This window comes from Artemia sp. Qi Xiang Cuo, chromosome 5, assembly GCF_049724085.1.
Source record: "Artemia sp. Qi Xiang Cuo chromosome 5, ASM4972408v1, whole genome shotgun sequence".
Lineage (NCBI taxonomy): Eukaryota > Metazoa > Arthropoda > Branchiopoda > Anostraca > Artemiidae > Artemia > Artemia sp. Qi Xiang Cuo.
This window is the reverse complement of record NC_142798.1, coordinates 74,697,873-74,714,368: the sequence shown is the minus strand read 5'-3', so window position 1 is coordinate 74,714,368 and position 16,496 is coordinate 74,697,873. Positions and strand designations below refer to the sequence as shown.

The following is a 16,496-nucleotide window of genomic DNA, read 5'->3' as shown; positions in this document are numbered from 1 at the left end:
CCTTTTTGAAGCTTTTACGACAACGACTTTATATAAAAACATTATATAACCCCAAGGCACAACTTACAATCTTAGCCTTGAGGGATGTGGGGGGGGGGTGATAATCAAAAACATAATTTCCAGACCCTTCAACTACTTTCAACAAAAAGATTATATCAAAATGTTTATCGGAAGTGTTTGGGGGAATGATTGGCGTGGGAGGGGGCATTCACCCTCCAATTGCCTTTGGCTGTTAATGAGGGCACTAGCCCTCTTAATTCCCAATTGAATGAGCCCTTTTTGAAGTTTCTGTGACAAAACTTTCTATAAAAACTGTATATACATCGGGGCATGACTTTCAACTTTTGTTCTGGGGGCTGGAGGGAGGGGGTTGTCATCCTCAAAGACATAATTTCTGGACCTTTGAACTATGTTGAGCAAAATGGCTAACCCAAAGCTTTTATTAAATGTATTTGGGGAAGGGGTGGATGTGACAGGGGGTTTGGGTCCCTCCAAGACCTTTTGAATATTAAAAACGACATTAACCCTTTCAATCTCCAAGTGAGAGAACCCTATTTAAAGTTTCTATGACAAAACTTTCTCTAAAAAACCTTATATGCCCCCAAGGCATAAGTTACAACCCTTGCCCGGAGGGTTGGGGGGGGGGGGGGGTCATCCTCAAAGACCTAATTTCCAGAACTTTAAACTACGTTGAACAAAACGGTTATCTCAAAATTTTGATTGGATGTGTTTGTAGAAATGGTGGGCGTGAAAGGGGGGTGTGTTGCCCTTCAATCACTTTGACTATTAAAAAGGGCACTAGCTCTCTCAATTTCCAATCAAATGAGTTTTTTTTTAAGTTTCTACAACACCGCTTTCTGTAAAAAAAAACCTAAATGCCCCCAGGGCATAATTTACAACCTTTACCCTGAGGGTTGTGGGGGGGGGGGTCGGGTCCTTAAAAACCTAATTTCTTTAACTCTCAACTACATTGAAAAAAGTGGCTATCAAAAAATGTTGATTCGATGTGTTTGGGGAAATGGTGGGTGTGAGAGGAGGGTCAGTTGCCCTCCAATCACTTTCTACTATTAAAAAGGGCACTAGCCCTTTCAATTTCCAATCAAATGAGCCCTTTTTGGAGTTTTTACTGCAACCCTTTCTATAAAAACATCATATGCCCCAAGGGCATAACCTAAAACCTTTACCCTGAGGTGTGGGGGGGGGGGTATCATCCTCAAAGACCTAATATCGAAAACTTTCAACTGCATTGAACAAAATGGATATCTCAAAATTTTTATTGCATGTATTTGGGGAAACTATGGGAGTGAGAGGGGGGTTAGTTGTCCCACAATCACTTTCAACTATTAAAAAGGGCAATAGCCCTATGAATTTACAATTGATTTAGCCCTTTTTGAAGTCTCTATGACAACGCTTTCTATAAAAACCCTATATACTCAAGGGCATAACTTACAACCCTTGCTCTGAAGTTATGCCCCAGGGCATAACTTACAACCCTAGCCCTCAGGGCTGGGGGGGGGTTGTCATCCTCAATGACCTAATCTCCAGAACGTTCAACAACGTTGAACAAAATGCTTATCTCAAAATTTTAATTGGATGTGTTTTGGGATATGGTGGGCGTGAGGGGAGGGCAGGTATTTTTCCTCCAATAACTTTATACTATTAAAAAGGGCACTAGCCCTTTGAATTTCCAATTGAATGAGCCCTTTTTGAAGTTTCTACGACAGCGCTTTCAATAAAAGCCTTATATGCCCCCAGGGCATAAATTACAACCCTTGCCCTGAGGACTTTGGGGGAGTGTCCTCCTCAAATACATAATTTCTAGATCTTTCAGCTACGTTGAACAAAATGGTTATCTCAAAATTTTGATTGATGTGTTTTGGGAAATGTGGGCTTGAAAGGGGTGTTAATTGCCTTCCAATCACTTTCGACAATTAAAAAGGGCACAAGCTACTCCTGTTTCCAATGGATGAGCCCTTTTCGAAGTTTCTAGGACAACTCCTTCGATACGAAGTGCCCTGGTCTAAACCAAAAAAAGAATAAATAAATAATACATTTTGCCAACATCGTTCTTTACTTAGGCAGCGCTATTGCGCTGCCTGTGATAATCCAGTTCATCGAACAGTTTATAGAAAATTTTTGCTATCTTGATGAATAACTTTATTTCTGACCGCATTCAACCGCGTTTAGGAGGGTGTATTTCCAGCCAACCCCACCTTTTCGTGTATTCAAATAGTTTGCTGCACTTTCCACACAGCCAGTTTTTCTGCGAATGCATCTTGTGGCCAGGCATGTCATGGCAACCTCAATTATTTGGGGAGCAAAAAGATATCTTGGATTTAGATGAAGAAATAACATGTGGCTAAGCTGGGGCTTACCCAAATATCCTGACCCGTAGACTTTCCGTAGACCCGTGCACTGACCCGTGGACTTTCAGATATTTTGGGTCAGAAATGCTTAAAATTCCTGGCTTTGGTGTAAATTGTTATTTCCTTGAATGTCGACTTTGGCATAGAACTCTTTGAAGTGTCAACAATAAAGAGAAAGGCCGAAAGGGGCTTTAGTTCCTTTTCGTAAAACTGACTAAGGCAGGGTTTTCTTTACCAGGGGTTCACGGAATCTGAAAGAGCCATTGGGACTCCCTAAACGTTTTGCAAGAAAAAGGGGGCTACCGTTAGCATATTAACTAGGATAAACCATTAAAGACCTATATCTCGTATTTCGCATGATACAGGGGTTCCTTGTTACTTGTGGTTTATCTCCAAGACTTAAAGTAAAAACTTTAAGAGATCTTTAGAAGGTCTTAAAAAGTTAAAGACTAAATGTACGTTTTAGGGGACAGAAATTCAGACTCAGAATACTAACATGGAAACAAAATTCTACCAATAGTATTTTTTTTTTCTTAAAATCACTTGTATAATTATAATCACAGTCAGTATGAGTATAGCTGAAGAATTTAACACATATGATCATAGTAACCGGTATAGTCAACAAAAAGCATCAAATTAAAAGGCTTAGCACCATTTCTTACTTGGGTGAAAAATCATTACTCCTCCATAATAAATGCCAAAAACGCAGAAAACAACGCCAAAAAACGTAAAAAAAAGGATTTCCTAGTTTGAATTTTGCGATACGGAATGAGAACATTCATAAATCCAGAGACTGGGAAAAAATCCCAAGATATTAAACAATATATCATTCTTTAATACACTTTTTAGGGTAATTCCTTATACATACATTGCCGCAGCTCAGATCAGGACTGAAATACTATGATCTCGGGAAAAATCCCAAGCTGTGGCAGCCCTGAGACAATCTGTAAAATGGATTGAGCTATCTTTCCTCTGCAACCGAGGCATTTTGGCCGAAGATATGCCTAGACTTAATAGCCAAAGTTGATATCTCAGGCTTCCAGTTCGATAGTTTCTTCACGCCGAATGCATTATCGACAGAATTGTTATTTATCGTCTTGTCAGACAAAAGGGGCGAGAGTGTATGGAACCTTCTTATACATCATGATGAAAGCTTTTCAATTAGTGTTGGTATTTAGTTTCACATTAGAAAGTGAATTCCTGGCCTTATGGTGGGGGGATTTCTTTGTGGAATTCAGCAGCAGGAATTTTGTGAAAATAAATTGGAAATTGACAGAGGGCGACTCTTTTTTTATCAGATTAATAAATGAAATTATGGAACTATTTTAGCAATCACTTCCTAAAGGTTTATTTTAGGACCCAGGGTTATAAAATGTCAAAATATAAAGTGGAAATTGCCAACCATCGCTTTCCTTAATCTAGGATGTCCAAACTGCATTCATTTTAATTCTGACACATTGAATGAATTTAATATGTTATTAGATTAAAAAAACGAGTTTTTTTTCAGCTGAAATTAATGAGTAACATTAAAAATTAAAACGAATAGAAATTATTATTTAGCCTATACGAGGCTACCTCACTCTTGACGCTTAAGTTCGAATATTCTTCTAATTCTTTAAGAATGACACCTGAATCACAAAGACCGTTTAATTAGAATAAATATCTCTTTTGAAAGTATTAAAAAAAACTTTAGCGTATGGAGTGCGGTATTCACGAGGGGGGGGGGGGCAAACTCCTTCATATACGTAATAATTTCTGTTCGTTTTAAGTTTTAATGTTGCTCCTTAGTTTCAGATTAAAAAAAAAAACTTGTTTTCTTAATTTAATTTCTGCTCTCTTTTTGAATAATACCGGGAAATCCGGCACACCCTTCATGAAAAATTCCCTTCCCCCATGGATGATTCCTCCATGGAAAGATCCTCCCACGTAACCCTCTCTCCTGTCCCCCCCCCTCACCATAAAAATCCTCCTTGAAAACGTCTGTATACTTTCTAATAACCAATACTAGCCTAAATGTAAACAATGGGCAAAGTTCATGACTTGCAGCCCATCCCCCGGGGACTTTGGGGGATTAAGTCATCCTCAAAGACATAGTTATCAAATTTTTCGAATATGCCGAACAAAATGGCTATCTCAAAATTTTGATCGGGTGACTTTGGGAAAAAATTAGCGTTGGGAGTGAGCCTAGCTGCCCTCCAATTTTTTGGTCACTTAAAAAGGGCACTAGAACTCTGAATTTTCTTTCGAATGAGCTCTCTCGCGATATTCTAGGGCCACTGGATCGGTACAATCACCCCTGGGAAAAAAAAAACAAACAAAAACAAACCAATAAACACGCATCCGGGATCATTCTTCTGGCAAAAAATACAAAATTTCACATTTTTGCAGATAGGAGCTTGAAACCTATATAGTAGCCGAGTAGGGTTCTCTGATACGCTCAATGTGAAGGTGTGATTTTCATTAAGATTCTATGGCTTTTATGGGTTGTTTCCCCCTTTTTCAAAAATAAGACAAATTTTCTCAGGCTGGTAACTTTTGATAGATTAACACTAAATTTGATTAAACTTGTGTATTTGAAATTTGCCTAAAAATCCGATTCTTTTGATGTATCTATTGGTATCAAAATTACGTTTTTTAGAGTTTTGGTTATTATTGAGTCGGGTCGCTCCTTACTAACAGTTCGTAACCACGAACTGTTTGATAGCGCATTATGTTCATTATACCTCATTACTATCATAATAAATTTAAAATTGATTTTGGAAAACTTAATTTTCCCCATATATAATTTTCCAATTTTCCATATATACGTACATAAATTATCAACATCGTAACCTAAAATACTAATTGATTGTAAATCGGAACTTTTTATCCACTCAATTTGATTTCCAAGTCAAAACTGTGATTATCAAGCTTTTTCCTTTTGATGCAGCATCGAGATGTATTTCACATTACAGGTATGGTTTCCAAAGTTGAGACTTTTTTTTGGTTTTGAAGCATTTTCTTTTTTTAAGAAAGGCTTTTCAATTTATTTTTAAATATAAGAGTTTCTGTCCTAATTTCCTTTTGGAGTTCAAAACTAAAACGACTGAATTGGGTCCAAGGACTTTCAAATATTTTTCTTTTACCATATTTGGGTTTACATTAGGGTATGTCTGGGTTGTGTGAGGAGTAAAACACATCTTTTGGAGATATCATTTCAGTTTATTTTTAAGGGAGGTAACAGATTGACGAATCTACAAGGGACAAACAAACAGGCTCAAATTGAAACATTCTCATTAGCCCTTCATTTGAACTTCTGAGGTCAAGCTACCACCCTTGCCGCCAGTGGCGTCCTTTTCTCTGTAGAATATATCTTTGTTCATTATTAATTTATTCTGATTTAATCATTCTAATATTGGTCATTTACATCATAATTTGATTTCCAAGAAATAAGGCTTCACTTTTGTTTTGCACTAATCTTTTATTGGTTCTTAGGCTTAGGACGCTTATTAAATGGGCATTAAGGATATTCAACCAGGATTACCATGATTGGGGAATGATGTCAATAAGAAAAACTTCATCAAGAAGAAAGGAAGTGAACTTAGATAAGATTTATTGCTGAATGACGGCTATCACAAGCCCAAATGCGACAAATTCGCACTTTAGTGTCATTAAAACGAAAAAAGAACCAAAAACAACAAAAATTATAAAAGGGTCAAGCGTATAAAAAATATTTATACGCTTTCCCTCTCCCCCCCGTTTAATGTTCTGCAATCTTATATTCTGCGATATCTGGGACACTTCCAGATTTAAAGCTTCCGTCCCAACATCCAAAACGAATTCTAAAATGTCATCTATTTTCCTTTAAAAGTGATTTTCATTTGCAACTAAACATTTAAGAGAAGAGTCTTCTCTAATAACGCATCTACGTATTCAACGTATAGTTGACGCATTCTGCGTATTTTCAAATACAAGCCACGCATGAAGTAAAGTGTTTATTGACACCAACTAAAAAGATGAATCCATAAACCTTGCCCTGTTATCCCAGTTACAGCATTTTTGCTCAATTTTTTAAACTGTTTCTTATTTTGTTCAAAACTGTCAATATGGCAGTAATTTTTATTATCAATATTTTCATCTAACTTATAGATTAGCTATTAGCCGAGGAAAAAAGTGATTTTAGATGTTTTATCACAGTTCTGAATGTTCTGCAATTATTTTCAACTTTGGCAAGAATACATACTTCTGCACTTCGCAAAAACAAACTGGGATATAGACGCATAACCTGTGGAGGGAACGAAATATCCCCCCCCCAGTTATGTTCTGTGAGTCAGTCGTAGTGGCATTGAGATCGTCAATTAGATTATAAATCAAAAATTTTAGCCTGTTAACAATTTTCCAGTTCCAAGTTTACCATGATCTCACTGCAGTTTTTTTTTTATCACTAATATGATCACTAATAATATTATCACTTATCAATAATATGATCACTAATATTTAGCACACTCAGTAACGTCATTTGATCATTCAATTAAATTTCTCTTGTGTTGGAGCATATGGTCTTTAACCACTGTGGTGGGAAATCCAAAATTCACGCGTAAAGAGTGGGAGATCTAATGGAGGCAGTGGCTCCCTTTCAACATAGGATAATTTCTATTTGTTTCAATTTTAAACACAATTCTTTACTTTCATTAAAAAAAAACATAATCTTAACTCAGTTTTCGATTGTTTAAGGTGTTACATTCAAGGTTACGCTAAACATGATAAAGTTACCATATTATTCAACCCTCCGCTCTTTACGCTGAAGTTTAACTGTGCATGTCAATGCTTTGAGAGGGTGAATTTACTTTACAATGTGAAATTAGTTTTTGTAATTCTAATGACAGCTACCCCCCCCCCCATCCAGCCCTGAAAACTCACTTTCTCCGCTGACATTCAGCAATGCAATAAGAATGCTTCGATATTCAAAATTATATTTTTTTGCTATTAACTATCATTTCCACAAAAAAAAGAGTTGCCCTCCCCCCCTCAGTATCCACATTGCAAACTTAGTCTGAATGAATGAGTATTACTGCCCATCGTTAACAGTACAAAAACAGTAAAGAATGGAATAAAGATAAATAAAAAGAAAACAGCAGAGACAACTAATGAAGGGAAAACTTAAATTGATGTGTCACTAACTAAAAAAGACCGAGAAAGAATAAAAAAACTAACTGCAGAAAGCTAGGGCAAAACATGTACAAAAAAAAACTTTTACCAACTGCTGGCTATTGCTTCACACATACTACGTGTAGGGTCTAAAGACTTTAAGAACTTCTGCACCCTAATCTACCCTTAATAAAAGCGGGTATCGGGTAAATCCTACTTCACTTACGTCTCTCTCAATACGAAGGCCTATCATGGATATTGCGGGAAGCTAGAATTGTGGGGATAAAAATTCAATTTTGAAGGGTTAACATCACCCTCTAAATACCAAGAAATAAATGACCCTCTTTAAAAATGGTGTAGCTTTGTAATACCCTATAACCGTTAGTATTACTTGTGTAAACAATACATAGTTGTAGGTTGCTTAACGAATGAACGAACACGCTTCGATTTGACCAAAACCGTAATTTGATTTGGACAAAACCATTGCTATGGGTCGCAACAGTGTAAAAATTGGCATCTTCCTGTGGCAAAATAGGTTTGTTTTTAAGAAGGGCAATCAAAACTTCAAATTAACACTCCATTGAGCCCTCTTCTTAAATCTATAACCGCATAATTGAAACGATTACCTCTTGGAAAAGACCCTGAAATATTAAACAAATAAACAAGCAATTGTTAGTATACTTAACTACAAAACTGCAAAATTTCGCATTTTGACATATGGGGGTGTGGATCCTACTCTCAAAATTCCGCAGAAATGTAAAAATTTGGTTTTGTGTTTTTCATTGTGATTGCATTCCTGTTAAAAGAATGTTTCTATTTTTCTAGCAATATGCATTATTCTTGGTACTTGTTAATAATTCGATAAGTCCGCGAGAAAGCCCGCATCGAAAAAGATCGAGAGTTACATGAAAAACAGGTTTTCTCTGCCTTGCCTCTGCCTAGTGAGGTGTTGCTCACTCCGTGACAAAGATTTAGACTTAAATTTTTTGAGGTAGAAGGGGCAAAAAAGGTACCTAGGTTGGGTTAGGTTAGGTTACGTATTTAATATATGTTATGCTTTACCCCCACCCACCCCCTAATGTTCAAATATATAGCCCCAATTTGCTTATGAACTATTATATTGTCATCCTATTTAATTTTATTTCATGAGCATTAACGAAACTTCAATTTTTGCGTACTTACCGGATTCTTAACAAATACCTTATTCTTATAATTTTACTAAATAGCATTAAGTATGGAAGGTAATAATTACGAATTAGGAGTCAGTTTAAAAAAAAAATTATGTAAATATTATTGTCAAAACTTCTTTCTTTAAAATTTAGGTCAAGGAGGCAAACTTGTGCCTCTTTAAAGAGGCGACGCACCACAATTTTAAGCGATTTCTGGTCCTAGCGGTCGCAGAGAGACGGCGGTGATCGCATTTTGTAGCCTAAGCTCAAACTAAGAAACATGCAAAATTTCACCCCCTCCGACTTTATCTTCATGGGGGAAAGTGGGCCGGAAGTTTCGACCCTCCCACCACGGACCCCCTTTAACGTTGTCCAATCGGGCTGAAATTTAGAGGATAGGCTTTCCTAGGGCCTGGGAGCTTATCCTTAAAATTTCACCTCAATCCGATCACTCCTTCCCTGTTTTTCAAAAACCAAATATAGCCACTTAATGTTCATCAAGTTTTTTTTGTTAGCCACGCCTACAGGCCACAGTTGCCAACGGATCCGGGTAAATGAGGACTCATTCGAAACGGAATTCAACCTGTTAGGGAGTGGGAGATTTTCAGAGCGAAAAAATTATTCCCCGAATTTACGTTTACGAAAAACCTCGTTTTCCTATAAGAGCCCATGTTAATTTTTCCCACCACATCCCCCCTTTAACGTTGTCCGATCGGGCTGAAATTTAGAGGATAAGCTTTTCTAGGGCCTGGGAGCACATCCTCAAAATTTCAGCTCAATCTGGTTTCTTCTTCCCTGTTTTCCAAAAACCAAATATCAATTTTTTTTTTTATCTGACACGCCACAGTTGGCAACGGGTCCGGGTGAATGAGGACTCATTCGAAGTGGAATTTGACCTGTTAGGGCCTTTTGATATTTTCAGACCGAAAAAATTATCCCCCGAATTTACATTTACGAAAAAGGTCGTTTTCCTATAAGAGCCTATGTTAATTTCTGAGATTCCTAAAAACTTAGTATTTCATTATTAAATTAGATTAAAATAGTCCTCTTAACCTGACAAGACCGACTGCAAGCTTCCAAAAATTCCAGCTCTTTCCCAGAAGTTTTTTTTGTCGAAAATCTTACTTTCTATTTGCTTGAGTCGAAAATAGATTGCAGAGACTAAAGACAATTTATCAAGAGTCTCTGATGATACAGTGGTCACTATTCCTGCCTGTCATGCGGAAGACCCGGGTTCGATTTCCCGTCAGAGTATATTTGTTCTATATTGAATTTAAAGTAGTATCTCTTAAATTTAAAGTTTAAAAAAGAAACTCAGTTTCTTTTTTAAATCCAATCTATTAAATCCTTCGGCTCAACAGGGGTCTCCAGAAGAATATCACAGTCGGCCTTTAGCTTACAGGTAAGTCTCCACTGCTTTGATAACATGCCGTATACCCGCATGCTCGAAGAAAAGTTGAAAAAAGAAAATGTTACTGTGCATTTGATTTGAGTATTCAGGAATTAAAAGCCTTAACAAAAGAATCTTCAAAAGTGGGGGGTTTGGGGGCGGCAGCCCCCATCTTTAACTCCTGACACGATCAGCTAACAGTTAGTCAAGCAATAATAAGTAATAAACTGTACAAAAACGTGCAGAAATTATTTGAAAAAAACTACGTTTTCTAATGAGTTAAAGAGGCTGAGTCACAAGTTCGAACCTTAAAACGTACAGGGATTAGGAGGTACAGTTGGGGGGCTGCCGCCCCCCAAACCCCCCGCTTTTGCAGCCTCTTTTGTTAAGGTTTTTTAAGTCCTGTAGCCTGCAATCAGTTGGTCGTACCAAGTTCATCACATTATATAGCTTGTTATCGGTTAGGGAAAAATCTCCTGTAAAAAATCCAGCAAAGGTGCAGTACTGTTTCTAATCAAAGAGATGCAATAGGATGATCTTACGGTAAAAAATTCAAGCAGACTTCGTTCGTGTTGCAACGCATTTCTTTGCAAGGGAAAAAGCGGGGGTTGAGTGGGCGGTAGACCCCCAAAATAAAAATCATAATAAAAGAGGCTGCGAAAGCAGGGGGTTTGGGGTACGGCAGCCCCCCAACTCTACCTCCTAATCCCTGTACGTTTTAAGGTTCGAACTTGTGACTCAGCCTCTTTAACTCATTAGAAAACGTAGTTTTCTACGGATTGCATCGACTCAATGACCCTAGAAGATCAGGAGAGGGGTCATTTGAAGTGAAATTAAAAGCTCTAGTACCCTTTTTAAGTGACTGAAAGGATTGGAGGGCAACTAGACCCCCTCCCAGACCCCCCCCCCCCCAAGTCATCCAATAAAAATTTTGAGATGGCCATTTTTCCGTATAGTTGAAAAGACAAATAACCATACCCTTGTGGATGACAAGACCTTCCAAAGCCCTTGGGGAAGGGCTGTAAGTTATGAAATTTGCCCATTTTCACATATTTGTTATTAGGAAGTATACAAACATTTTTAGGGGAGGGTAATTTTCTGCGGAGGTGGGAATTTATCATGGGGAGAACTTTCCTTGGCAAGGGAAGTTTCCAAGGTTGAACTTTCAACGGGTTTACACTGGGAAATTAGCCAGAATTCCAATACGATATTCTATTTTATTTGCCTTACTTTCTCTTTGTCGACTACATTTTTGCATGTGGAGATGTTCTGGATATATTGCCCGGGGGAAAATTTTAAATGGGTTAGAATTGTCTGGGGGATTTTTCCACAAGGGAGGGAGGATTTTCCACAGGAGAAATTCTCTATGGGGAATTTTCCGCGGGAGAGATTCTCATTGGGAAGTTTTCTTTCTTTATGTTTTTGGGAAGTTTCAGTGGGAGGAACTGTCCATTGGGGAGAGGACATTTCAAGGACAATTTTCCACGGAAGGAGGATTTCTGGCCTGACTTGAAAAAGATCAGAAATTAGACTAAATGAAAAACAAGTCTTTTTTCAGGTGAAAATAGGCTAAGGAGAATTTTCCAGGCGGAATTATCCGCAAGAAATACTTCGGGGGGAATTTTCAGTGAGAATGGCATTGTCCAGAAGGAGGGGAACGTTCTGCAGGAAGACCTATCTATGAAGGTTTATTGGAGGGAGGGTAATTTTCCATGGAGGGGGGAGTTGGATTTCCCGCATTATTTAAAGAACGATCAAAAATTTAAAAAAGTAGTTTTTTCAACTGAAAGTAACTAGCAACATTAGAACTTCAAACAAGGTGATATTATTCGGTATATAGAAGGGGGGATGCCTCCTCCTCGTATTGAGGGCTGGAATTCAATATTCAATCAGACAGTTAAAGTGGGGATGTAAACAATTTGATTGCTCCCCTTTTATGCATAATAAATTATCCCTCCTTTAAAATATCAGTTTTGGCGTCTATTGATGGTAAGTTTTACTTTTTTTTTACCATGGCAATATTAGATATGCATAATAAATTATCTATGCTTAAGCTAGTAACATGCATTATATCTAACTTTCTTCTGAGCATCACATTTCAATAATCTGTTTACTAAAAAAAAATCTTGGGGTGGACTCCTAAAATTTGAGGATAGTGGAACTGGTTACAACAGCTATTTCCAAACACCATCTCGTTATTAGTATCTACAAATTTACTGAACATCAATAGATATAGATAATTGTACTGAGAAATAATTTTTGAGTAAGATCTTTTTTTCTCATAAATCTTTTTATTCATTTTTTCTCAGATAAAAAATTTATTCTAGGTGCATCTGTGAAAATAGTAAAACGATTTTACTACTCATTGTAGTAGAAGGTTTACAGGAATGAATATATAATGTGGAATGCTTCTTAGTATTTCGAGTCTTGTTGAAGTAATTTTTACTAAATAATTTTAAACTAAATTAGTAATTTTTGTTTTTGCTTCATATCTATGATAGTAAATGATGTACGGGCATATATCATCTAAATAATTAATAATTACTGTTAGAAAATAAAAACCTTCATGCTTTTCTCAGCAAAAAAAAGAAAAAGCTAATTTTTCTATTGCGTTTAAAGGGCTAAGGGGGTATTGGTTCCCTCTCGTAGGGTGTTTTAAAGCTCTAGTGTCAGATTTGCATTAATTCTTGTTGAGCTATTGTTAAAAAACCCCAATCTTGATACGCTTTAAGTATTCGTGACATTTCATAAGCTCTTGAATGACAACACTGCCCAAGAAGACTGCACTCATGACTACGCAGCCAGAATTTACAAGAAAAGAAAGAAAAACGATAAAGTTTTATTATGCACAAGTTCATGACGTTATGTAACGATTGTGTAAATCATTTGTCTTTTTTTTGTGTATTCTGGTTAACTCTCTCTTTACAAAGTTTGCTTACCGTGGTAAAAGTGTTCTCAATTTTTACTAGGTTTACACTACCATAGACCCATAGCTACCATAGCTACCATAGACCCTATGATGCGAACAAGTGACAAAAATGTGTTCATATAATATTTGCAATATTTACAGTATTTGCATGTGTTGCATTTCATTTATGATAGGTTCATGATGTTTTTGTATGCAATTTATAAAATACATTTTAGGCTAAAATAATAAAGCAGCTCTTTCTAAGAGACTGCTTTGTTAATTCCTAAGATATGTTTATAGACATACCGTTTTAGAGACTTGCCCAGATTATATCTGGGTTCAAATACTAATTATAATAAGACTTAATGAGGTATGGCTACATGAACTAGCCACTTACCCAGGAAAAGACATTCAGCCCTGTGGCCCTGCTTGAAGTCTCAAACTTCTGTAATTGCTCTCAAGGAACCAATTCACAAAAATTTAAATGGTGGGCGGGGGAAGTTTTACAATTTGTTTAACGAACATAAAAAAGGTACTTTTCAAATTCAAGGGGGAGAGGGCAACATTTTTCAGTTACAGTACCAAAAAGTATTTTTCAAAATCTGGGGGAGCCACAGCTCTGAATGCCGGCACTGTCAATGCCTATGCCAAATAATATTCATAAGAAAATAAAATATAAACATAAAGCAAATAAAAAAAAATTAGTTATACTTTTAATATACTGCTGTGTATTTAAAAAAAAGGCTAGAGTAACAAACAATAAGTCCAAGAATGGCCAGGGTCAGGTTCTTTATTAGCCAAGTCGAGGTTCTGACCTTGTTTTGAAGAAATTTCTAGAAAAGCTTGAATCAAATTTTCTTAACAACAAGACGCTTTTTACTCCAAACATGTTTCCACAAAGGCTTCTGTATGGTACTAGAAACAGCAAGCAATACAAAATAAAGTCAATTTACCTTTTAAGATATCCTTTCCTTATCAAACGACTGACCTTTTCCCGTTGCAGCCACTTTCTGGATATCTTGAAGATCCCTGGGAGAAGGGATAGAAGGCGGTCTCAAGAATCTTCACCGACCTATTGTCGTGTTAACTAGCCAAGATTGGTTGAAGATTTTGATGACTTGCTCTGAACGAAGGGATTGAGTTTCACCAAGGTCCAAAGTGGGGAAAAACAGTATTTCCTTTCGATTTTTTGTGGATCCCAAATGACTTCAAACACGAGCCAACAAAATTGTTACGCAATTGTTTTCATTTCCTCGTTTATCAAGATATCCAGTTGTTAATGGTTTTTTTTTTATCTTTTTCTACATAATTTTAGGGTAGGGAAAGAGAGGAAGCGATAGAAAGAGAGAGAGGGATTAGAGACACAGAGAAATAGAGAGAGGGCTCTTCTTCAGTCTTTTTTAAGTATAATATAATCAATTAGTGTGTATTTTTATAAAATTTTTGTATTTTAGAATGAGAAACCTCTCAAATGTGAGATACAAATACTAGGTGATTTGAGGAATCTAGTTTAGTTTGTGCGCAAAAAGGGGGTGGTAACTATAGGAAGTTTTGTTTTTGATTTTTATGGAGTATAATAATGATTTTTAAGATGAGGTAGTGATTTCGGTACTTGTATGATATACGCCCTACCGATCAAGTTGTTCTTTCATTGACGCATTATAGAACCGTTTTTTTTCGTTAGTTTCTTTCAGCTCAGCGTGAGACAAAACAAAGAGAAGTGACAGAATAGATGGAAAATATATAATCTGGGCTATATATTTTCACATTAGGGATGGGGGTGGGGTAAATTATTTTGACAGTGTGAAGTTAGAAAACAATTCTTACTACATAATATGTAGAATAATTGTACCTAACACATCAGGCATGCAGACCCACTATACTTTACCCCCCCCCCCCTAATGTGCAAATATATAGCCCAAATTTGTTTTTAAAGAATTACATTTTTATCTTAATTTGAAATATTTTATTAGGATTGAACGTCAGAGAAACATTAGAAGAACATAAGGTAGGGCGTCTATCATCAAGTACCGCGTTCGTTTTTGTCATATCACAAGGCATTTTTCAGTTTTGTCTTTTCATGAATTTAATGACAGTATAAAGTAGAACAGTAAGTGAGTAATAAAAAATTAAAAAGTAAAATAGTAATAAAAAGTAAATGTAAAACAGCGTAAAACCAATAAACAATAAAGGTAATGTGACGAAGGTCATTGTAAATGCTTCACAATAGACTATACGAAATGAGTGCATCGAAAAATACTATACAAAATTGCCAACGGTAGGAGTCAAGGTAATTTGCACTATACTTGAAATAAATATATTTTAAGCTTTTCCTTTTTATAAATTTAATAAACCCAAAATTTTTGAGAATTTCAGTAATGGATATCAGTAGCCTATTCGCTAAACTGTCAATTCACAATCATTGCTCTTTTCAGTTATTTTTATTATGGTGATTTTTTTATGTTATGAGAAATGAAAACATACAGCTCAAAATAAAAATTGTTTTCAGTAAAATGAAAACTGTATTCTGGTCTTTAGAAGATATAGGGGGCGTTAACCCATTATTTGCTATTTCACTCAATAGCAAAGTCAGGCTTTTCTTTAAAGAAGAGTTAAAATTCTCTTGTGATAGAAAAATTGTATACAAGCACACACATTTGACTGTATAATAAATATACAAAAACCTTTTACTTGGATGAGCCCATCCTCCTTCAAACACGACTTCGAGCCCCCTCCAAAATGGAATCATGGCCGAGTCCCATACCTTAATAGCTATGCTAATTATAAGAGTGTCCTCATTTTATAAAATAAAAAGAACAGAATGTATGACAGTTCTGAATGTCTGATAATCTTCTTAAAATCCAACAAAATCAATTTTAAAAAGTTGGTTGTCCGAGATGAACGAGAAACACCATTTATTATAGCTTACATTCATTCCAGTTTGGCTCGCCATTGTGAAAGGATTAAAATGGAAAATATACTCTTCAATTTAAGCGGTTCTGGGTAAGAAATTTTTGCATTCAAGTAAATTCGTTGCTAAGTTTCCTCTGAGTATTTTAAATTAAGGAAATACTTTGGGGATGGGCTAATGTCCCCAGTGGCTAAAAACCAGTGGACCATATAGTAAAAAGGAACATCTTGAAGTTATGATACGAGTCAGGTTTTTCGGGAAATTTCGCCCCCTAGAAAACACTTTGGTATTCATATCCCCCCCTCCTTAGTAAAACTTTTAATGTTGTTGGAACCTTTAAACCTTAATCTTAGATACCCTTACAAGACATCTAAAACGCATGATTCATTACAATTTTTGGTTAAATGCCCTTACGAATTAATATTATAATGGAAGGGAGTCTTCCCTTTGAAACGCGTCTTGAAAGAGGTTTTTTTTCATATAGATTTAATTGTTTGTGAATGCTTCTTTAGATTTAGTTGTTTTTGAAATGTTGCACTGCTTTGTGTGGATCAGACACCAAACCAAGCATAATTTTATACTTTTTCTAATGAATTTATTAATTAATTAATTTATTGTTTTATTT

The 16,496-nt window shown here is 36.1% G+C and overlaps 2 protein-coding genes across 2 annotated transcripts in view; one reads left to right on the top strand and one right to left on the bottom strand.

Moving 5' to 3' along the window:
• The window catches only part of LOC148952515 (vesicular glutamate transporter 1-like), a 282,421-nt gene extending 268,422 nt beyond the window's left edge, over positions 1 to 13,999 (bottom strand). The window contains exon 1 of the mRNA XM_089089939.1: positions 13,914 to 13,999. The gene's annotated coding sequence lies outside the window, so the exon portion shown is untranslated. The remainder of the gene's footprint in view (positions 1 to 13,913) is intronic.
• Positions 14,000 to 15,861: 1,862 nt separating this feature from the next.
• LOC148952514 (uncharacterized) overlaps positions 15,862 to 16,496 on the top strand; it is a 32,397-nt gene continuing 31,762 nt past the window's right edge. The window contains exon 1 of the mRNA XM_089089938.1: positions 15,862 to 15,963. Within this exon, the coding sequence (XP_088946064.1) occupies positions 15,929 to 15,963 (35 nt within the window). The 5' untranslated portion in view covers positions 15,862 to 15,928. The remainder of the gene's footprint in view (positions 15,964 to 16,496) is intronic.